Here is a 24,021-nt window from a genome sequence, read left to right as displayed (position 1 = left end):
GAAGTGCCACTTTGTGCTTTTATTGCATTGTTGGCTTATCCCATCCTAATAGATTGGGAGCTCTTTGAAGTCAAGAGCTGTTTACTCTAGTTCTGGTTCCTGGCGTAGCGCCCACGTTGTCATCTGCTTCCAGCCTGCTCCTTTTCTAGGTTGTCCTGCTGCCAGAGAGATTCTTCTAACGTATTGCTTTCATTACATTTCTTCCCTGACCAAAAATGCAGTATACACTATGAGCGTGGCATGGGGGGCTCCACATCACCTGTCCCTCCATCCAGCCACGAGAGTTCACACTGTACGATTTCTTTCCTCTCCTTTTTGCTCTCCTCCCACTCCTCTAATTTGGCGGCTTTATTTTCTGGACCTTCCACTACCTCTGTCATATCATTTCTTACTTCCCTGCAGTTTCTTTGTCATCTGATAACATATCATATGCTGTTGCACTTGTTGTGTTGTTATTGTCTCAACTTGCTCCAGATGGCAGACACTCAGTCTTACACCTCCTGCTGTTCCTCTGTCTTGTGCTTAGGATGGTGTTTTGCACGATGTTAGCTGTTCAGTAGTTATTAATTGATTTACTTACTGCTGCCAGTCTTGCTATAACTGAGAAATAAATGAAAACCTCCTTTTATAGTTGTTGAATCAGGAGGCAGCCAGAACTGGCAGGTGATGATGGCTTTGGTAATTTAACTTTGAAATCCAAATTTAACTTAGGCACACAATGTACCCAAGCCAGTAGTTCCTCACATTTTTCTTACCAGTGAGAATTTGCCATGTTTATATAAAAGTATTAAAACGATTCTTTAACAGGTTTTTAAAAAAAAATTAGATGAATTTAGGAATGGAACAAATATGGTATATAGTAATGTGGAATAATTTACTGTGCCATTAGGCTTCAGGTGTTTTCTTTAATTTTTATTATAACAGGTATTTTATTTTAATATCCAGTCTGGTAATTTGTCAGCATAGAATTTTAGAGTTCAGAAGGACTTGAATTAATATTCATATCAAAATTTTCATTTTGTAGATGAGGAATGCTAGTTTAATGGTTCAAAATGAATTTATCAGAAATCTCATTTTTAATCTATAGAAGCTAAAAAAGAAATGGGATGATAAATTAATAACTAGCTGCAAAGCTGTATGCTTTGAACATATAATGGAAAAAGCTGGTCCTTATTATGATTTTTTTCCTCTTTGGATCCTTTTGAATTTTTTCATTTTTGGGGTGTATGTGCTTGTATGGTAAGTGGTTTGGAGGTTTCAGTGAGTTTTTCTATTTTTTAAAAATAAATTAATTTTATTTATTTTTGGCTGCGTTGGGTCTTCGTTGCTGCGTACGGGCTTTCTCTAGTTGCAGTGAGCGGGGATTACTCTTTGTTGCAGTGTGCGGGCTTCTCATTGCTGTGGCTTCTCTTGTTGTGAAGAACAGGCTCTAGGTGTGTGGACTTCAGTAGTTGTGGCACGCGGGGTCAGTAGTTGTGGCTCGTGGGCTCTAGAGCGCAGGCTCAGTAGTTGTGATGCATGGGCTTAGTTGCTCCGTGGCATGTGGGATCCTCCTGGACCAGAGCTCGGACCCGTGTCCCCTGCATTGGCAGGTGTGTTCTTAACTACTGCGCCACCGGGGAAGCTAATGCAGAAATATAAGGAGTTCAAGGAGAATTGAACAGAAATGGGAATGACTATATTCTCTGCTTTGGGTATAAAACAGTAGTTCCCCTTCCACCCCATTACAGTCAGTAAACCTTTGTATTTGTCAACTAAAAACTTAAAATGTAGTGGGTCCATAGTGGCTTTTAGAACAATTACTTATAGATTGAGAGTGAACAGAATGTTTATATTCATTGTTGGTAACTGTTACAGTTCATTTGTAACCAGGTTGAGCAGATGTACTCTAATGGTTAATTTGCTGAAGATGTAGATACCTTTTTTAGATAGTTCTAAAATTTTTCTTTATGATAAAATTTTAATTTCAAGTGTTTATTCTTCTAACAGCATTCTGTGGGAGGAAAGTATATAACTGAATGTGCTATATATATGCATGTGTTTGTATGTGTTTATAGAGAGGTTAAATTCCTATTTCCTTTCCAGATACGTGTTAAATGAATCCCAGAGTCGCCAAAATTCATCTTCAGCACAGGGTTCTTCTTCAAATAGTGGGGGAGGTTCTGGAATACCACAGCCTCCCCCAGGAATGAGCTTTTATGCAGCTAAACGAGTTATTGGAGATAACCCATGGACACCTGAACAATTGGAACAGGTATCACACACTGCTTGTTCATACGGAGCTTAACCCTGCACACTTGCCCCTTTGAAGTCCGTGGAAGTATGTGTTACATAATTCCAGCGTATTCAGGCTCTGTAATGAGATACGATTGATGTAATGTGTTCTGGTCATCATGTCATTTATTGGTTAAAGCCCCAGGGAAAGGGAGGAGTGGGAAATGCTGTTTAGTTTTTCTAATACTGCTTACATATTTCAAGTATAAAATACAGCCCATTTATAAATTGAGTAACTTTCATTTTAGTTTTTAATTACAGGTTTAATAATTATCTAGCTGCTTTGGTGCAGTTGAAATACAATTTATCTTATATTCAGCTTTTTAGGGCTGTACATTTTGTGTAAAGTGAGGAACAAGTGACCATATGGGGGAAAAGCATGACCCCCTTTTATATTTCTTCCTGGGAATTGAAAAATTGGCATTAAGAATTTTATTCTGGATTTAAACAGGACACAGATGTTCTCTGAGCAGCTTTTAAAAAAGACTGGTGCTCTACAGAGAAGGTGCCTCACTGTGTCTGTGTCATCAGGCACCTCAGGGAAGAACAGATGAGATCAGTATGTAATTATTTTGGAATTCAAGCAACATGGGTTAGTCTTCCAATCCTTCCTTTATCTCTCCATGGCAGTCTAAATGATTTGATCCTTTTCTTTTTGGCAGTGTAAGTGATCACTGATCAAAACAGTGTTCCCAGGAAAGGGAAAAAGGCAAGTGGGCATTCTTGCCACTCAACAAATTTATAGAATGATTTGTTCAGCAAGGGCTCTATTTGATTAGATTAACATCTTTGTGTTTTATAGATCTTTTTTCTTCTTAAACCATGATGTAAGTAAGAAAGAAGGGTAAATAGTAACAGAAGCTACTCTTTACTGAGTGTGATCTATGTGACAGACTGAGTACTGAGTACTTTGAATACATTATCTCATTTAATCCTCACAGCAGCCTGAGAAGGTATAGAAATTTAGTTCCATTTTGTAAAAGGAATTGAGGTTTTGAGATTCACCACAGTCTGACTCCTAGTAGTAGGCTTATGAATCTAGGTCTGTCTGAGGGCTAAAGCTATAAGTGCTGGAGAATCATTGTTAACATTATAAATTGTAATCTTACGTTGGTCGTTATTTGCTGATTCCTAAGGGCTTCTGTATGCCTTTTGTCAATTTCATGATCTAGTGTTCAACAGTTTAGTTTCAAGGATGACAGCTGTTTTCCTCTAATTTTTAAATATCTCTTTTGTTTTTTACATTTTTTTCTTTCAGATAAGACAGCTTTTATTTTTTTCAAATTATAAAGTTAGTGATAATGTAAATGTTCAAGTAATATAGAACATTATAACGAGAAATTAAAAATTACCTGGAATCCTGCCACCCTAGTTTGTCATTCACCTACAGCCTGCTCTGTGTACATGTGTGTGTACACAAATATAATTTTACACAATACATTTTTACGTATCACATAACACATTATTTGAACTTCATTTTTTTCATTTAATAGTATATCAGGTTTTTAAATAATGTCCTTTTTAATGTCTGTATTAAATGTAATTATGTGTAAACCACATATTTTTTAAACTAGTCTCCTATTGCTGGACATGAGTATTGTTCTCAGTTTCCTTTGCACAATTTTTTTTTTTTTTTTTTTTTTTGGTGGTACGCGGGCCTCTCACTGTTGTGACCTCTCCCGCTGCGGAGCGCAGGCTCAGTGGCCATGGCTCACGGGCCCAGCCGCTCCGCGGCATGTGGGATCTTCCCAGACCGGGGCACGAACCCGTGTCCCCTGCATCGGCAGGCGGACTCTCAACCACTGCGCCACCAGGGAAGCCCCTCCTTTGCACACTTTTTTGTGTATATCTTTGTGTAGTTGACTTCCATAACTGTGGGTGCAGTAAATGCTTGCATCTTCTCTGTTGTAACTCTTGTTGCAGGTCAGTTGTGTTGAACATGGGGAGGGAAGGCAGGCATTTTTATGATCCTTTTTAATTGCATCCTTTGTCATTTAGTTATTGTAAACTTTATCAGTCCTAATTCATATACATGAGAACTATCATGTAACTGATTCTTAAAGGTAAAGTTTCATTTTTCAGGTATATTTATCCTAAATAGTTATTTGTATTGAAATTCATAGCTCCTTCACATTGCATGAAGTTCTAAGCAGAATCTCTCTTCAGTCTGTGTTTCATTTTAGCCAGTTAGATTGAATACTGTTTGATCAGAATTTCACTTGCATTTGCAATTCTTGCATATGTTTGAAATCATGTTTTTTTCAGTATGTAAGAATATTGAGGGCAGAGTTAGTATGTTAACAATAGATTAGAACTTCATGGAGTGTGAGTTTAGTTCTTTTTGAACTGTCAGAAGAATCCATGGAGTACTTCTGATGTACCCCCACTTCTACCTGGAGGCTCCAGATTTGGACTTCAGTTCAAGGCTTCATCATTTTAGAGAGGCTGTTAACCTAAGTAGGAAGGCTTCGTATCATAATGGCCTTGGAGTCCAAGACTTGGGTTTGGATTGGGCCTTCATCGTTTACTAACGGTGTCTTAATCTCTTCAGCCTTGCCTCAGTTTTCCTTATCAGAAAAATAGGTATAATGGTACTCATCTCACAGATTGTGAGGGTTCAATGAAATCATGAATATATATGGTTTAGTATAGCCCCAGGCACATTTAAGCCTAAACAGGAGTGGCTGCTATTGTTTTATTAATCTTTGCTTTAGGAGCATACTGATACGTGAAACAGATGTTATAGGTTGGTGGTCTTTGTTTCTCTGATAAGTGGTTTTCCTTCCCTTCATTTATCTACAGTGCAAATTGGGTATAGTGAAATTCATAGAAGCTGAGCAGGTGCCTGAGCTCGAAGCTGTTCTCCACCTGGTGATTGCTTCTAGTGACACACGCCACAGTGTAGCCACAGCGGCGGACCTGGAGTTGAAAAGCAAGCAAAGGTAAACTGCTTCCCTTTTAAACTTTCGAAATTAAAAAGAGGCCAGATTTCTAAAAGCTTGCCTAGCACATATTGGTTCATGTTGGGTTTTGTGTAGTGAGACATTCAGTTGATGAGATTGTAAAATATACCTAATTTGTATGAAAGACAGTTTGCTAAAGAGCAGAATTCTGTATAAGACAAAGAAGAAAAGCTGTTTGGAGAAGTAGTTTAAAATTGGAATGGGTCAGGATTATAACCGTAAGAATTGAAACCTTTGTCTAGGTAAGTGAACTTAAAGAACTGATGTTAAGAAAATGTCAAAACCCGGAAGTTATTCATTTTTGATTCTTCCTCTATCTCAAATTATTTGAGATGGCTTTTAATAAAGGATATGTAGGTATTATGGTTAATACTGATGAAAATCAGGTCCCGTGAAAAGAGGTGTTGAATAGATCTTAATTTACACAGGAGGAAATACATATAGTAAACAGGCTCATAGAAAATATTGTGTTTACGAAATCAAATCATGCACAAAAAGGCAGTGGTATGCCAGTTTGTACCCATTGGTAAATAAAATTGTGCAACATTTGATTACTCCATTTAAGTTTCTGTTCAAACTGCTATTCTTATACCCTGTTGATTGACACTATAAGTTGAAATAATTTTCGGAAAGCAGTTTGTAGTAGGTAATGAATCATAAAAATATTTACAATCTTTTATCTGAATCTTCTGGGAAGTTATCCTAAGAGAATCATTCAAAGAAGAAAAATATTTAGAAAAATGTTACAGGTTCATTCATTATACCATTTCCTGTAGTTGTTCAAAAGAAAGGAAACAAATTCAGATTTCCACAATAGGTAAATAAATAAATTATGTGACCTCTATGGAATATTATATATCTGCCCAAATAATTATAAAAATAATAAAGCAACATGTAAATTGCCTCCAAGTAATGGCAAATGAATAAAGCATAATGCAAAATGATATACGTACTGATTTTAATAAATGACATGTGCAAAGACTGGAGAATACATGAAAAATTGAACATACTTCGTTAAAAAAATCAGATTATGGAATAGTTCTTTTTTGAATTTAATGCTAAATGTAGTTAACAAAATGGGATATCTCTAGGTCCATCCATGTTGTTGCAAATGGCATTATTTCATTCTTTTTTTATGGCTGAGTAATATTCCATTGTATATATGTACCACATCTTCTTTATCCATTCATCTGTTGATGGACATTTATTTAGGTTGTTTCCATATCTTGGCTATTGTGAATAGTGCTGTTGTGAACATAGGGGTGCATATATCTTTTTGTATTATTGTTTTGTTGGGATATATGCCCAGCAGTGGGATTGCTGGATCTCACTGGCAACTCTCTTTTTATTTTTTTGAGGAACCTCCATTCTGTTTTCCAAAAAATCTTCCTTTAAAACTTCTCATTGTGTTTGAACTGACTCCATTCTTTACACCATACAGTAGATTGGATTGTTGGAACTATAAATGTGGTACTGAAGTATTCTAATAAGTTTTGGTTTTGTTTATTAAAACAATTGTATTTTCCCCAAAATAGCATAACATTGTTAAGAGGTAAAAAGTGAGTTGAGAACAATATGTAGATATCCCATTTTGTTAAATAAAAGTATCTCTTCAAGTGATACGTCTGTTTCTTTATCTACGTGCCATGCCCATCCAACTATTTTACATGCATAGGAAAGAAGTGTAGAAAAATATACACCAAAGTTAGTTGTTACTGAAAAGGAATAGAGAGGGTTATGGTGCAGATTATAAGGAATTTTATTTTCTGTGTTATTCATTTCTGAATTTTCACAAGCATGTAATCAGGAAACTAAAACTAGAAAGGTAGCAAGAGGAAAAGTAGAAGAAACAGTGAAAACTATCCTTATTAGTTAATCACTATTAAGTTTTTAGTTTGTTTTACTAAAGTGTGTGTGTGTTTTGTCAAAAATCTCTAAACCTGAAGTATTTATAGGAAGGAAACAAAGATGGAGCTTGAGGATTAGTTAGTAGCAATCAGCTGAGGAAAGATATAGGTAAATAATAAGTAGAATTGTAGAATGTCTTTGAGGCTAGTGGAATTGTGGATATCCAGACAAGAGGTGGATTGATAAGCTATGAAAGAAGAGATGGATTAGAAAAACAGTCAAAGCAGCATGATAAATTATGTTTGCACAAATATAACATAGTTTGAAAGCAGAATCAATGTCAAAAGAGAATAGAGCATGGTTAAATCTCACTAATCAAGTGAAATGCAGGATTGCATTATTGCTGGGTTTATAAGATGACTGGCAGGGGCTGCTGCAGAGGGTGGGTGCCCATCAATAGTAAGTCACCTTATTGTGGTCCCCAATTAGGAATAAGTCTTAGTGACTAATGGCAGCAGGACTGCTCTGTAGAATTAGGTGCTAAAATTGCAAGTGGGTGCTGGGAGATAAGAGGGGGGATACTGGGGATCACAGTGACATGGTATTTAAGAAATGCCATGGGTTGAAAGCTTCCTAGGGTTGTGGCTTTAATGGGTAAAATGTTTTTTGTCACTTTCTGTATCACTTTTGAATTTCCAAGTGGCTGAACAGAAGAATCATGCCTCAGGGCTCTTGGAACAAGTGTAGTATGGCTCTGCTGTGTTGTAACTGCTCTGTGGCATTGGTCCTGAGAGTGGAAGACAGTCCAGATTTCTTGAGTAGTACCAAATTGGGCCACTGGATACACTGATCTATCTTACGTTGAATCATGGTGGGATAAGTGACTTTTTTTTCTGTTTGAAAACTAACTTTGATAGAAGTTAATCCCTTTCCTTCTCTTCTTTGATGGGCAGTGTCAATTGCCCATTTCATTTGTGATTTATAATATTTTTCTTTGGTAACACATATTGAGGCTATGATTTTTTGAAATTATTGGAGTGGGAGAAAAAAATAATAATTTTAACAAGCTTTGTTGCAACCTTCTGTAGCTTGATAGACTGGAATAATCCTGCCATCATTAATAAGATGTACAAGGTATACCTTGGAGATATACCACTGAAGACAAAAGAGGTAGGTTTTTTTTGTTTACTCTCACATCATCATAAAAAGCATTTTATTGACATGGCTCTATGTATTTGAACATTTTCTACAGGTTATTTTGATTTAAGCTGAACCTATGCTGTGGGAAATATTGATACTAGTTTTAAGACGTACTAGTCTAGGTGGATTAAAATCTCCTGGTACCTTTGTTTGCCTGATCTGGTGTTTTCAATTCAGGTGCTTAAATAACGATTGTCCAGATTATGCCTCGATGAACGTTTTCTGTAAATATTTTAGGCTTTATTGGATATATCGTTCTGAGGCTGCAGCTGCTCAACTCTGCTGTAGCATGAAAGCAGCCATAGGCAGAACAGAACTGAATGAGCATGGCCGTGTGCCAGTCAGGCTTTATCATTACAGAAATTTGAATTTAATATTATTTTCATGAAATACACTTTTATAAAATATTGTTTTTATTTATTATTATTTTTATTGTTTTGATTTTTAAAAAATCATTTGAAAATGTAAAAACTACTCTTAACTCACAGACCTTACTAAGATAGATGGTAGGCCAGATTTGGCCCATAGGCTGTAGTTTGTTGACCCGTGGTCTAGAATCTAGAACAATAGGTGGGTTCTTCTGAATTCTGGAAATAAGATGTTTGCTTAATAACATAGGTTCTGTTTAGTTAACTTGTTTAAAAGTGTTCCAAGTAGAAACCTAGACTCTAATACAAGATTATTTGTTTGCTTTCTAAACCATTAATAGTTGTTTAAAAAACCATATTAGCTCCAGGGAAAACTGGACAGCTACACGTAAAAGAATGAAATTAGAACACTTCCTGACACCATACACAAAAATGAACCCAAAATGGATCAAAGACCTAAATGTAAGGCAAGGCACTATAAAGCTCTCAGAGGAAAACATAGTCAGAACACTCTATGACATAAATCACAGCAAGATCCTTTCTGACCCACCTCCTAGAGAAATGGAAATAAAATAAAAAATAAACGAATAGGACCTAATGAAACTTAAAAGCTTTTGCACAGCAAAGGAAACCATAAACAAGACAAAAAGACAACCCTCAGAATGAGAGAAAAAATTTGCAAATGAAGCAACTGACAAAGGATTAATCTCCAAAATATACAAGCAGCTCATGCAGCTCAATATCAAAGAAACAAACAACCCAATCCACAAATGGGCGGAAGACCTAAATAGACATTTCTCCAAAGTAGACATACAGATTGCCAACAAACACATGAAAGGATGCTCAACATCACTAATCATTAGACAAATTCACATCAAAACCACAATGAGGTATCACCTCACACCGGTCAGAATGGCCATCATCAAAAAATCTACAAACAGTAAATGCTGGAGAGGGTGTGGAGAAAAGGGAACCCTCCTGCACTGTTGGTGGGAATGTAAACTGATACAGCCACTATGGAAAACAATATGGAGGTTCCTTAGAAAACTAAGAACTGGGCTTCCCTGGTGGCGCAGGGGTTAAGAATCCGCCTGCCAATGCAGGGGACACGGGTTCGAGCCCTGGTCCAGGAAGATCCTACATGCTGCGGAGCAGCTAAGCCTGTGCGCCACAACTACTGAGCCTGTGCTCTAGAGCCCGTGAGCCATAACTGCTGAAGCCTGCATGCCTAGAGCCCATGCTCCACAACAAGAGAAGCCAGCACAATGAGAAGCCCTCGCACCGCAACGAAGAGTAGCCCCCGCTCGCCGCAACTAGAGAAAGCCCACGCTCAGCACCGAAGACCCAACACAGCCAAAAATAAATGAATAAAAATAAATAAATTTATTTAAAAAAAGGAGTAGAGAGGCAAACTCTAGTTATTGAGATGGGTATTTGGCATGTATTTTCTCTTTTAAAATGAAAAAATGAGGCTTCAAGAAAGCAGTTAACATGCTTTATTGGCAAAGATGAAAGTTGAACTTTTAAGCAAAAGCTAGAATTTTGGGAAATTTGTATTCATCACGATGAGCTTGACAGCTTGTCAGTGCTTACAGACTTTTCTGATGAGATTGGTTATGATATTAATGTGATTTTTTTGTGTACGCGTTTATGTTTTGTAATGAAATATTTGCTTAACTCGGTGAGCCAGTATTTTCCAAATGACCAGTGATGGTACAGAAGCATACAGGGTAAGGGAGCCATTCAGTATGCAGATAGACTGGTGGAATTTAGTAGAACAGTATGCAGATGTTCCATTGATACGGTTTCAAATCCACATGGCAGTTAACCTTTAAGAACCTATTGCATATCAAGTTTGGGGGTAGCATCAAGTATCTGAAATTACCTGAAAAGGCTGAAACCATCCCCACTTTTCCGGTCACATATCTTTGTGAAGCTGTTTTTTTTAACATACTTAAAACAACATATTACAACAAATTAATTGCTGACAAAGATATAAGAATCCAGCTTTCTTTTATTAAAGTGGACAGTGAAGAGATTTACAGAAAATATAAAACAATGCCACTGTCTCAGTGCAGTTTTTTGTTTTGGAAAATATAGTTTTTTATTTTTCTTAAAAATATTATTTATGAAAGTATATAATGGGTTTAATATTATTATTATTATTTTTTTTTGCGGTACACGGGCCTCTCACTGTTGTGGCCTCTCCTGTTGCGGAGCACAGGCTCTGGACGCGCAGGCTCAGCGGCCATGGCTCACAGGCCCAACCGCTCCGCGGCATCTTCCCGGACCAGGACACGAACCCTTGTCCCCTGCATTGGCAGGCGGACTCTCAACCGCTGCGCCACCAGGGAAGCCCAATTTTTAAATGAATAAGTACTTAAAATATTTTCAGTTTTAATTTCTAGTATATTAAATATTGATAGGTATTCAGTATAAACAAAAGCTCTTTGGAAGTTTCAGTAATTTTTAAGAGTATAAAGGGATCCTGAAACAAAAGTTTGAGCGACCATTGATTTAGATGATCTTTCATGATTTTTTTTTCAATTCACAGTAATTTTGAAGTGCTGAGCTATAATCACACATATTTTCAACAGGGAGCAGTTCTGAAGCCAGAGCTGAAAAGGGACCCAGTCAGTACAAGGGTTAAGTTAAAGATTGTCCCCCACCTCCTTCGTTCTAGACAAGCTGCTGAAACGTTCCCGGCTAACATTCAGGTAACTCATTCTTTCCAGAGAAAAATGGCCTGTTTACAACTTTCATGTTTGTTTAACTAGACAAAGAACTGCGTTAATGGATATTCAGGAGGTAGGTTGATACGTATAACAAGATTAATGAGATTCTTTCTCAAGTTGAGCTGCAGAAAATACTTTTTAATTATAGCTGTAATAAAATATATATTTTATCAATATATTAATATATATTATATATAATATAGATTATAAATTTTTATTATAGAATATATGCTGTATATGGTTACCATTCTCCCTAAATGTATGGTGATAATTCCTTTCAAACTAGTGCTTTTCTGAGTGGCTTTTTTCCAAAAATGGTAGCACCAGAAACTTGGTCACTTAGGTGGAAAAATGAGTCATCCTTGACTGGAATCCCTTGTGAAGGCAGCGGCCACAGCCTCTGGATGCTGCTGCCTCAGTGTCTTCACCCTCGTCTGCCGAATGCTGATGTTAATGGAGATTGTCACTTCTTGTTCTGCTTGCCACAGTCGTCTTCCTTGTTGCCCTGCCTCTAGTCTTCCCCACAGCCAGTCTGTTTTCTGTGTTGCCACCAGAGTTATTTTTGCAGTTGGAAATCCTTGTACTTTGTTGGTGTGGGATATGAGCCCCTCCAGAAAAGCTCTTGCCTTTTGGTCCAAGTGATGAAATGACCAGCTCAGTTCTGGAGACAGATTCATTTGAGCATAATTTTGTCATTAGTTACTTACTTTTGATCTTAAATAAGCCTCAGCGTTTTTCTTGTTTTTCTTTAAACATAAAAAAAGTCTGTAAAATGGATGTAGTGATAGCAGCTACCTCATAGCAATGTTGTAAAGACTGAGTGGGTTAGCAGGTAGAAGCTTTAGAGCAGGGTGGCTAGTACTCATTCAGTTAGCAAGTTCTCAGTAAATTGTGGAAAGGCAGCAGTTATGTCCCTTCTGGTCTCGTATCTCACCATACCCTTGCCCTGTACCTTATGCTCCAACAGAGATTGTTGCTGTTTAAGTATGCTGTTTTCATGGCTCTGTGTCTCCACTCCTGGCATAGTGGCCCTCCCCCCTGTAGCCCGGTAAACATCTACTCCAGTTTCAGGATTTGCTCCGGTGTGCCCCTTACTATCTGAAATGTTCCCATTTCCTGCCTCTCATCTCTTTCAGTCCCAAAGTAAGAACACTGTCCTCTTGCTCCCTGTATGTGTGTGGTGGACATTGGCTTCTGCCTTCGCATCTCTCCCTCTTAAGGCTTATTTGTTTAAGTGGCTGTTTCCTCCTTTTAGATGATACAACTTTTATTCCCAGTATCTGGCTCTCTAATATTTGACTGATTTCAAGTACTCTGTTCTGTGTTTCCATAAACATAAAATAATCACAGAGCTTCTTCTATTTCACTTTCCAAGCACTGTTTCCCTGACAGTGTTTTGATAATTTTGGTTCAGAAAATTTGGTTGTAGTAACACTACATTATATAATAAGCAGCTAGAAGTTTGTGGCAGAATATTCATAGACATCCTGTAGGTGTACACTTTATTTATAGTTATTTATGTTTTCAAAATGAGTCCACATGTAATTAAGAAACCTAATACCCCCAAAATAATCTTCTCTGCTCACGTCCCCTGCATGAGAGTGGCAGCCCACTGCAGCGTGAACTCTGTGTTGCTTCCTAGTGGTAGCCCCACGAATTTTGCAGACTTGTAACATCTACCATTGTGTTTGTTGTTACTCCACAGACTGTTAATTGAAGCTACTGATTGGCTTCCTAAGGCCGTCAGCTAAAATATTTGTATGAAAGAGAACTGCATTAATTTCGAAGAACAAGGCGTAGTGCAAAAGACCTACTGTTGAATACTTAATAATATTTGAAGATAGTAAATTGCTATTCTTGTTAATTGGTATTCTTGACGTTTGTTCCTTTTTCATAGGTGGTGTATGATGGGCTCTTTGGTACAAATACAAATTCAAAATTAAGAACATTATCCCTGCAATTTGTGCATCACATTTGTGTAACGTAAGTTTTTTGAACTATTTATAAAGTCTTCAAGCTGTTGGAGTGATGAAGTGATGCAAGTATATCTTACCTAGAAAGAAATCGTGTTTGTTTATCTTAAAATATTTCATATTTTAATAGATTATTTAAATTTACTTCAGTTATGTCTCTATTTTAAGTAATAATCTGAAAAGATATGTAATTATGAGATTCTTATATCTTGCTTTGTATGTGTTATTTTTTCAAAAAGCTGTCCAGAAATCAAGATTAAGCCATTAGGTCCAATGCTTTTGAATGGCCTCACCAAGCTAATCAATGAATATAAAGAAGTAAGTGACTTGTTTTTTTAAATTTTTGTTAACATTTTAAAGTATTTTCTGTTATAAACTTTGCTGGTCTATATGTTGATGTAGTTAAAGTTTGCTGTTGCTCCATCATTTCTTAACATTTTTAATTGAAGTGGCGCAAATTTCAGAAATTACCACCATCTTTTGCCCTGTTTTTTTTGAAATAAGTATTAAAGACTGATACGGATCTTGAGGTTGTCTTATCATTTCTTTAAATAACATTTTAAAAAGCTAGTACATTTTATTTTACTTTTAGGCACTGTGCAAAAATGGAATGAAAAGAATTAAATTTTACTTTATGATTTATTTCCATATAGGTCTATTTGGATTTGCTTGTTTTGAGAAACAGTGTTAATTCTTAGGGACTGAGATTTTATTGATTCAAAACTCTGTCAGACTACCAAATACACTACCAAATGTAAAATAGATAGCTAGTGGGAAGCAGCCACATAGCACAAGGAGATGAGCTCGGTGCTTTTTATCCCCTAGAGGCGTGGGAAATGGAGGGTGGGAGGGAGACGCAAGAGGGAGGAGATATGGGGTTATATGTAGACATATAGCTGATTCACTTTGTTATACAGTAGAAACTAACACACCATTGTAAAGCAATTATACTCCAATAAAGATGATAAAACAAACAAACAAACTCTGTCAGAACATGCATTCAGTAAATTTTTGATTCCTTAAGCTAAGTGGAATGAGGATTCCTTGAATTGTAGATTTTCAAATCCTGATTTTCCTTGCTGTATTACTCGTACCATTTCTAGTATTTCAGGGGAATTTGCTAAAAAAGGTAAGGTTTCAGGAACTCTAGTTAGTATTTCTTCCTAAGTCGTAGCTAAACATGAATGCATGTTTGCAGTAGTATGGTGACCAGTATTTTGCCATTTGGATTTAGAATTGAGTTTGAATTCTAGTTTTGTTCCTTGGTGAGTTACTTAAATTCTTTGGACCTCTGTTCTTTATCAGAAAAATGAGGATAATAGTATCACTTCGTTGGATTATTGTGAAGATTAAATGAGATAATTCATGTAAATTATTCAGCACAGTAAAGGCATATTAGTAGATATTATTAATGAAAAGCTATTCATTTGTTGTGCAGCTGTGCTTTGGGGCAGTGTTAGGCCTGACTCTCCTGTCTTCTGTTGATTGAATAGAGCTTGCATGGTTCATAAGGCCTTGGGAAACTTTCAGATTATTTTTATGGCGTAGTCAGATTCTTTGGATGGTTGGTAGAAATAAAAATGCTTTGGGGCTTCTAGGGGAGGAACTGTATATTTGAAGATAGGTTAGAGAGGCCAGATAAACTACAGGGCTGTAATCCTTTTACCTCCAGATGACACTGCATGTCTTCCCAACAGATGAGTCTGTAAGAGTGGCCATGTAGGTGTGTGAATCCTATGTTAAATGTATAAACTTCGGCTCATAGAAGTGTTACTATGTTCTAAGTAATGTCAGGCTATTGGTTTTCATAAAACCACGTAAAATTCTATCTGTATCTTGAGTGGGAACCTCATTAACTCACCCGAATACTATGATCCCTTTAATTTTTTATGGTGGAAGATATGAGAAGAAGCTGTTTCTAATGGTGCAGATTTTTAGACAGTTGCTCCCCAGCTTACTACAATTTTGGGTGAGAGAGAGTGGATCCTAGCCTGTTGGGCAGGTGAATTTTCTAATTAGTTAAGCTGTTTTCCTAGTACGTTGGTGGTGAATTTTGGTCTTTGCGGGTTATATAGTATTGAAACTATCCTGAACTTAGCACCAGCTAAGAGAATCTTTTCATATATGACCACTGCATTTTCCTTTTGGAGTAAGTTGGGGAGGTAAAGTTTTGTTTTGTTTTTCCTTTTAGTAGTGTGATGCATTCTGGGTTTGGACATTTTTGTTTTGTTCAGATGCTGATATCATATAGTTAGGCAGGGTGAGACCTAGGTTTAACAAGGAGTAAAATAATGCATTTAATTGCAGCAAAAAGGTTTTGCTGTTTACTGTTTTTTGTTCTGTCTGCTTTTTGTTCTTTTTTTTTTTTTCCCCTTAATTTCAAGGACCCTAAGCTACTGTCAATGGCATATTCAGCTGTTGGAAAACTCTCCAGGTGAGTAAACTCTTTTTCAGTGAGAGATATCCTGTTGGTAAACTAAGAAAAACTGTGGCATTTAATAATGGATGGAGAATAAACTTATTATGATTCTGAAAGGGTCATAGGTTGTTTAGCAATGTCTTCCTTGTAGAAGGATAATGAATGTGAGACATTTTAACTTACATCTGAAGATGTGTTACCATATTAAATGGCAGTCTTGAAATGAGATTTTGAACTGGATTGTGTCATAATGTATTACAGTTTTCTTGTACCCTAGAGACATTTGATTGACCTTAAGTGTTCTTGTTGCTACTTACTACCAGTGTTTATAATCTCTATAATCAAGAGTTTTTCTAGCGATTGTCTTTTCTGATAGCATTATATTATGATTCTGAGCGGCCCTGTTTCCAAAGTTGGATTTTTTTCTTCTGCTTAGTATGGTTTCCTGTACCCAGTTCCTCCTGGTTTCCTCTTCCTTCACTGTATTTCAGAGCAGGGAGATAGAGGAGCAGCATCCTCAGTGGTACTAGGTGCTGCTTACACCCTGGTACACACAGGCTCTGTGTTGGCCTGTGTAGACTAGGTCTTGCTCTTCTGCACTGTGTAGGGAAGGAGTTTGGGGGCTCAGAAGACAGCCACTTCAGATCAGCGGATACAGCATAGGGTTGTCAACAAACCTTGTCCCTTGTGTGTTGGCATGAAGTGACAAAGCTCCTTGTCACCAGAGTCATTAGTTTAAATAGCATTTAGCCTCGTCTGTTTTCTTTATTTTAAAATCAGAAATGTTAACTGAATGCATGGAATATTCTAGTGAGAATATCTGGATAATAGGTATATTAATCTAGAATTACATTATTAGACAGTTGAAGAATTAAATATTTACTTTAAAAAGTGTTTGGTTCTTTGGGGGAGGTAATCCAGTGAAGCTCACGTGGTTCAGAAGTGAAACTGCAAGTTTAGGAAAGCTTGTGTTTAGTTTCTTTTTTTTTTTCCATCTTATGGAAATTTTTGATAGTAATGATGACCTCATATTCTCTTACAGTCGAATGCCCCATTTATTTACTAAGGATATAGCTCTTGTGCAGCAGCTCTTTGAAGCCCTATGTAAGGTAGGGAAACACCTGGCAAGTGTATGCTTTCTGTTTGGATGCTCACTTGGAAACCCATCAGGGAGGGAAACACTGTTTTTATCATCTTCATAGGAAGAGCCCGAGACGCGACTCGCTATTCAAGAAGCACTATCCATGATGGTTGGAGCTTATAGTACTTTGGAAGGAGCACAGCGGACTCTCATGGAGGCACTTGTGGCTTCGTACTTAATAAAGGTAGGTCCAACTATGGGAACTACAATGGCTGGTGGTGTATGCATTTTACATTTTCTTTTTAAACATATTTTTTAAGCTCTCAGTTTTTCTTTTTTTAATTTATTTATTCATGGCTGCGTTGGGTTTTCGTTGCTGCGCGCGAGCTTTCTCTAGGTATAGCGAGTGGGGGCTACTCTTCATTGTGGTGTGTGGGCTTCTCATTGCGGTGACTACTCGTTCCGGAGCACGGGCTCTAGGTGCATGGGCTTCAGTTGTTGTGGCTCATGGGCTCAGTAGTTGTGGCTCACGGGCTCTAAAGTGCAGGCTCAGTAGTTGTGGCACGCGGGCTTAGTTGCTCCGTGGCATGTGGGATCTTCCCCGACCAGGGCTCGAACCCGTGTCCCCTGCGTTGGCAGGCGGATTCTTAACCACTGCACCATCAGGGAAGTCCTACATTTTTTTTTTTTTTTTTTTTGCGGTACACGGGCCTCTCACTGTTGTGGCCTTTCCCGTTGTGGAGCACAGGCTCTGGACGCGCAGGCTCAGTGGCCATGGCTCATGGGCCCAGCCGATCCGCGGCATGTGGGATCTTCCCGAACCGGGGCACGAACCCGTGTCCCCTGCATCGACAGGCGGACTCTCAACCACTGCGCCACCAGGGAAGCCTGCCCCCTACATTTTTTTTTTTTTTTCGCCCCCTACATTTTTAAGATCAAAATTTGAATTGCTTTTTGCCTTAGCTCTCTATAATGAAGAGGAATATTTGCTTTCACTTGGACTGATTTATGATCTGTTTTTAATTCTTCGTTATTGGAATCTGATTTTAGGGAAGAAAGAGTAGTGATATTCACAGAGGCCTTATGGTTAAAGCCTTCCTTGTTGGAAAACTGTTTTTAATGTTATGCTCTCCCAGTTGCAAGTGTTTTGTTTTAAGTGGTAGCTGAGCACTACAGTCCACTGAGGTGGAGTTCTGTAGGTAACATTGGGGGAGAAAAGCAGAAGGAAAGAAAGACACAATTTATGGATCAAAATGAGTCTGTAGGAAGTAAGCCAGTACCATCAAACATACTCTTCTTCCTTCTAGTCCTCTTCATTTGCCTGCCATGGGAGTTTGCAGGAGAATTTTTAATATCTGTGGTTATATACACATATGTATACATGATATATAATATGCAATATAAAATAATACATTATGTATTTGCTTTAGTCAGTTCTTTGTCCTCCATTTCTAGGAGTAGAGAGGGAGATTAAAGAGGGAATGATGTCAAATATTGGTGAGATTAATATGAATTGCATCTTAACTGAAATTTGGCTGCATTGGGTCTTCGTTAGGTCTTCAGCCATGTTTATTAACACATTTATATCGAGGAATTATTAAAGGTTCAGAAAGGTATCTGGTTTCTGTTGAAATATGACAGGATAATTATGTACACTCAGAAGGCTTATTATATATAGTGTCCCACTGTCAAATGCTCTTGGTGTCCAGTGTACCTGGTTCATGATCATAGAACATGGACAAAGAAGTATAGGCTTATTTGGAAGCTCATTAGAGTCAGATACTTAAAACTTTTTGTAGGTAACCTTACAAGGAAATGGAATGCTTGTATAATGCACATGGGTGCTGGTTATACTTATGCAGAGCAAATCATGTAACAGTATTACGAAGCCAAAGGTAATTTATTTTCTTTTCTCAGACTACATGTAAGGCAGCCAGACCCTGGGCTAAATCATATAGACTGGTCCTTAATATCATTGCCCTTTACAGTAGCTCCAAAAATGCTAAAGAGCAAGAACACCTGAATAAACGAGGTAGTACATGTTTCTAAGCATCTCTCATCTCACTTATGTTGTGACTGGAGGAATGACCCAGGGGGAAGATACATGAGAATAAAGCTTAAGCATCAGTAGACTCTACAACTGCTTTTCTGGTTGAACTTCCTATTCATAGATTACAGTCTTAATCTATTTAAGTTAATTGGATATATTTATGTAGTTGAAGCTTTGCTTTGGAGTCAGTTTTAATTTAAGAGCTAATCTGAAAGCGTTGGCGGTATTTTGCTTTAAATTTGTAGGGATTCCAAGTAAGCTCTGTTTGTGTTCCCTGCAGAATATCTGAATTTCACTCATGTGACTGAGAGTTTAAGAGTTGGAGAAGCAGAGGTGGTGGCTAGAAACTGCCACAGTGACCTTGGTCTGATGGTTGGGCTGAGGATGTACATCTACAGAGAGATTCTCTGGTTATGGTCTTGGTGGGGTTTCCTGCTCTACTTGGAGTGTCCTCTTAGATCATAATAGTATTCTTTAAATAATGTCATCGTCCAGAGACTTTTAAAACAACATGATTAAAGATCTTGACTAAATGATGTTTTATTTATTTAGATATATTTATTGAAATAGCAACTTAAATTTTGATTGTTTACAATTAAAATGACTCGACTGGAATGAGTTGTTGGTAATTGAACTCTTTTTTTTTTAATCTCTGTGTGTGTGTGTGTGTGTGTGTGTGTGTGTTCGTGCGTTTATGTGTCAAATAGCCTGAAGTTCAAGTTCGACAAGTGGCTGTGAAATTTGCCAGCACCGTGTTTCCCTCAGACCATATACCATCCAGATATTTGCTCTTATTAGCTGCAGGAGATCCGTAAGTTTCAAAGGTGTTAATTTGAATTTGGGTTCATTTAAAATTTAGTTGAAAATTGAATAAAATTTGTGTTGTTTGCAGTGTTCGTCTGTGGAACTTAGGAGCAATTTGTTAGAGTTAAAAATATGGCTCCCTTGATACAATATATAGACCTGTAGTCATATCCTGTCTTGTTTTTTCCTGTGGGTAAAATTCAAAGATGAAAGCCACATGACTCTCCACATCTAATGAAATTTCCAAAAAGAAGCGATTGCTTATCATGTATTTTATGCCTCTTTGCATAGATAGCCAAAAATATATTTAAGACAGATGACAAATAAAATTGCTGTTCTTAGTCTTCATATGATCATTCTCCAGTTGGTGAAATTTATTTATGTTTCTTATTTATCTTTCTGAAAGACGGGAGGAAGTTCATGGAGAGGCACAACGAGTTTTAAGGTGTCTTCCTGGTAGAAACAGAAAAGAAAGTGCTTCTAAGCAGATGCCATCTTTCCCAGAAATGGTGTATTATATCCAGGAAAAGGTATGGTATTTAACTTCAGATAATAGTTTAAGTCATATAATGAATGATGAAAATAAACTTACATTTTTTTAGGTGACACATTTAAAAATGCTAATCACTAAATGTTGAATGGTTAGTAAAGTTTCTAACAATGTTAATACAATAAGAGGAAGGTACGAAGTGAGGAGAAAAATATAAATCTCAAATGTAATTAATCTGTTTTGCCCAAATCTAAATTACTTACAATTCCTTTTATGTTTTTCAACATTTTGGCTGTGTTTATTTTATTTTTTATTATTTAAACAATTTTTATTGGAGTATAGTTGATTTACACTGTTGTGTTAGTTTCTGCTGTACAGCAGAGTGAATCAGTTATACATAAACATACATCCACTCTTTTTTAGATTTTTTTCCCATATAGATCATTACAGAGTATTGAGTAGAGTTTCCTGTGCTATACAGTAGGTCCTTATTATTTATCTATATTATACATAGTAGTGTGTATATGTCAATCCCAATCTCCCAGTTTATCCCTTCCCCCCTTTTCCCTCCTGGTAACCATAAGTTTGATTTTTACAACTGTGACTCTATTTCTGTTTTGTAAATAAGTTCATTTGTACCATTATTTTTATTGGCTGTGTTTAAAATTTTTCCCCTTGGCATGACATGCTTAAAATATACCTTTTTAATTTTTAAGGGCGTTATTTAGGGCAGCCTAAGTTTAAGAATGCTTCAGGGAGCAGTTCAGACTTTTTCCACCATGATCATAAGAGAGCATTGCATCTGCTTTTGCAAGTCTCCTGTTTTTGCTGGTAGATCAGAGTATTGACAGTCATGACCCCCCACCCTGACACTATCCTACTTTTTACATTGATGTTTCTCTTAGTGTGCTGGGGGGATACCTTACAGCCTTTCACTTCTACTGGTGGTCTTAGCTTTTGGCTTAGATAGACATCTTAAGGGTGCTGGAGGTCAGTATGTAGCAGCCATGATTCTCTTCTCCATAACACTGTCATATTTGTGGGCAGAAGATGCTTTTGTGCTAATATTTTCCTTCTACCTCTATTATTAATGAAAATAACTGGAATGCAGTGCCCTGGGGTGACTGTCAGTAGATGCCTGGAGTAGGTTTATTCTTTTTATTTTATTTTTTTTACTTGCTACTGTGTCATCTTTGCAGCTTTTCTCTTTCTTCCTTTCTTTTTAAAGTATAGTTGATTTATAGGTTTATTCTTTTTTTTTTGCGGTACACGGGCCTCTCACTATTGTGTCCTCTCCCGTTGCGGAGCACAGGCTCCGGACGTGCAGGCTCAGCGGCCATGGCTCACGGGCCCAGCCGCTCCACGGCATGTGGGATCTTCCCGGACCGGGGCATGAACCCATGTCCCCTGAATCGGCAGGCGGACTCTCAACCACTGCGCCACCAGGGAAGCCCAGGTTTATTCTTTTTAAACAAGCCAGTCAAAAGGCAACACATCTGTAACTTCGGGTTTGAGGTCCATGCACAATCAAGCATGATTAATGGAAAAATGTTTTGACTAGAAAAAAAACAGTAACAGACAATAATGTAGCTAGAAATACAGTTATTTTTGAGTTGAGAAAGGGTACACGTGCTTTGTTTTCCAGTAATTGATTTTTGGGGTTTATTTTTATTAGGCTTCCCATCGAATGAAAACGCCAGCCAAGTACATGACTGGGACCACTGTCCTTCCATTTAACCCAGCAGCCTTTGGAGAGGTAGGACTGACATATATTTCTATTTTGCTTTCGCTAAAGGTTCTTAACGATAATGTCACAGTCAAAGAGATGACCGTGAATTTTTTGTGTTCTAGGTAAACCCATATAGTGACGTCATTGTTTTATACCAGGTTGTTTATTAGGAAAACAGTACTTAGTAATTGGTATTATTTTAAATCATAGTGGAGTCTAGAAATACATTTGTCTCAGTGAGATTCTCTTCGCGAAAGAAGTAGATGCTCTGCCTTGATTGCTATTGGGAATTTACAGCAAATTAGGTTTCAATTTTAAAGCCAACAATATATTGAGGTTATTTGGATTATCCAGTTTTGAAGGTTGGAGAATTAGATTAATTTATTTCATTTGCTAAGGGAAATTCTATTGTTTTAGTCACTGATTTGCACTAATTAAATGGCAAGAGATAATCTTGTTCAGAGTAAGAAGACTCACGATGAAATTACTGCCTGTCCTGTTCTAGCTGCCAAGGAAAGAGCTTCCAGAGGACTCCTTAGTAGCTAATTTATGTCAGAGGTTTTTAATGACGTTGTAGCTACTCTTCTGTAGATGATTTGAACCCATTTTTTCAAATTCTCTTGTCAGTGGAGATTAAATGCAGCTCAAGTTCCACAGGAACAGATCATTGGTCCCGGGTTTCTGCCCAGTGTCTGTCTGTCTGTCTGTCTGTCTCTCTCACATACATACACACACATCTTTAAAAAAAAATAATGATTTTCCTTGTTATATTTTAGACTTTAAAAGTGGAGTTTGTGTTTTAACTCCATTAAACTCTGTTAAAAAGCACTCTTTGGATTATAAAACTGGTTATATAAATTCTGCTCCCTTGTGATAATTTCAGTTCACACGTTGAGTCATGTTTTCCATCTTCTGTGAGGGTTGTTGAATAGCTTTTGAAGGAAGGTGGAGAATCAAAGCTGGGAACTGTCACTTTGAAGAACATCTCCTGCCTTGATTTTTTGAGACGCTTATCTGGTGTCCTTCTTCCTTCTGTCTGTAGATAGTCCTGTACTTGCGCATGTGCCTGGCTCACAGTGCGGGAGTGGTGCCCACCTCTCAGAGTTTGGCTGATATGCAAGATCACGCCCCAGCCATTGGACGCTATATACGGACTTTAATGTCGGGCAGCCAGGCGACACCCTCCTCGTCTTCTTCCAAGAGTGGGGAAACCAACCCTGTTCAGATCTACATCGGCCTGCTTCAGCAGCTGTTAGCAGGTGTTGGAGGTAGGAGGTCATGCCGCTGAGGATTATACTAAAGCACTTAAGCAAAAATCTAATTTTAAACTCAGCTGAGAATTTATAGCAAAATGATTTTCTGTCTTCTCTCCTGCAACTGAACATGAATCTCTGTTTCTTTTCTAAACTTGCCTGAGTTCATCTTTGATACACTATTTCTTTTTTCAGAAAGAAATGCTTAACAATAGGTAATATATTTTTACTTTGGAAGTGGGTGTGAAGAACAGGGCATCTTTTTATAGACAATAAGTCTGTAAATTTGTGTATTGAATCACATACTGTATTTAGGTTAACTTTTGTTTTGTAGAACTGGGGAATGCCTCCTAAAGCTGTAGCCTTATGCTTTAAAGGAAGTTAGTGATCCCTGTACGTTTATTGCTTTTCTTGAAATCAGAATGGTTCTGAATTCCTTCTTATTTAGGTTTGCCAGTCATGTACTGTCTATTGGAAGCTGTCTCAGTGTATCCGGAAAAGCTGGCTACCAAATTTGTAGACAAAACCGAATGGATAAAGGTATATCCTGTGCATGTGTATTTCTTTTTGATTCTGTATATTTTAAACTTCGGTCTCATGATGTCGCCTTCCTACCAGTGTTTCTGTGGCCTTTTCTGCCTTTAGGTCATTTTGAAACTCTCATCATTAAACACTTACTGGGCAGCGAGTAGGTCCATGTATTGCAGTGATCCATTTAGGTGAGAGGGGGAGATGAATTGGGAGTCTTATAAGTAAGAAAGAATTATTTTTCAGTTTTAAAAGTTTAAAAAAGTAATAAATATATATAACTTAAGTAAACAATTATGTAAGACG

At 37.4% G+C, this 24,021-nt stretch overlaps 1 protein-coding gene across 9 annotated transcripts in view; it reads left to right on the top strand.

Annotated features, from left to right (window-relative positions):
• The window catches only part of ECPAS (Ecm29 proteasome adaptor and scaffold), a 101,594-nt gene that overhangs the window by 38,362 nt on the left and 39,211 nt on the right, over positions 1–24,021 (top strand). For 8 of the 9 annotated variants that reach the window (XR_007477857.1, XM_033427463.2, XM_033427460.2 and 5 more), the window contains 14 exons: positions 2,086–2,254; positions 5,077–5,216; positions 8,174–8,255; positions 11,251–11,370; positions 13,286–13,371; positions 13,601–13,679; positions 15,746–15,795; positions 16,823–16,889; positions 16,983–17,105; positions 19,619–19,722; positions 20,122–20,245; positions 21,881–21,961; positions 22,977–23,202; positions 23,636–23,727. Coding sequence is in view for 8 of the 9 variants with exons in the window: in XM_033427463.2 (XP_033283354.1) it covers positions 2,086–2,254; positions 5,077–5,216; positions 8,174–8,255; positions 11,251–11,370; positions 13,286–13,371; positions 13,601–13,679; positions 15,746–15,795; positions 16,823–16,889; positions 16,983–17,105; positions 19,619–19,722; positions 20,122–20,245; positions 21,881–21,961; positions 22,977–23,202; positions 23,636–23,727 (1,543 nt within the window). In the remaining variant the exon portion in view is untranslated. The remainder of the gene's footprint in view (positions 1–2,085; positions 2,255–5,076; positions 5,217–8,173; positions 8,256–11,250; positions 11,371–13,285; positions 13,372–13,600; positions 13,680–15,745; positions 15,796–16,822; positions 16,890–16,982; positions 17,106–19,618; positions 19,723–20,121; positions 20,246–21,880; positions 21,962–22,976; positions 23,203–23,635; positions 23,728–24,021) is intronic. The other variant, XM_033427465.2, reaches the window with a different exon arrangement.

The sequence above is a fragment of the Orcinus orca genome, chromosome 6 (genome assembly GCF_937001465.1).
Source record: "Orcinus orca chromosome 6, mOrcOrc1.1, whole genome shotgun sequence".
NCBI lineage: Eukaryota > Metazoa > Chordata > Mammalia > Artiodactyla > Delphinidae > Orcinus > Orcinus orca.
Note: the sequence above shows the minus strand (reverse complement) of the source record. Positions and strands in the feature narration are given on the sequence as shown.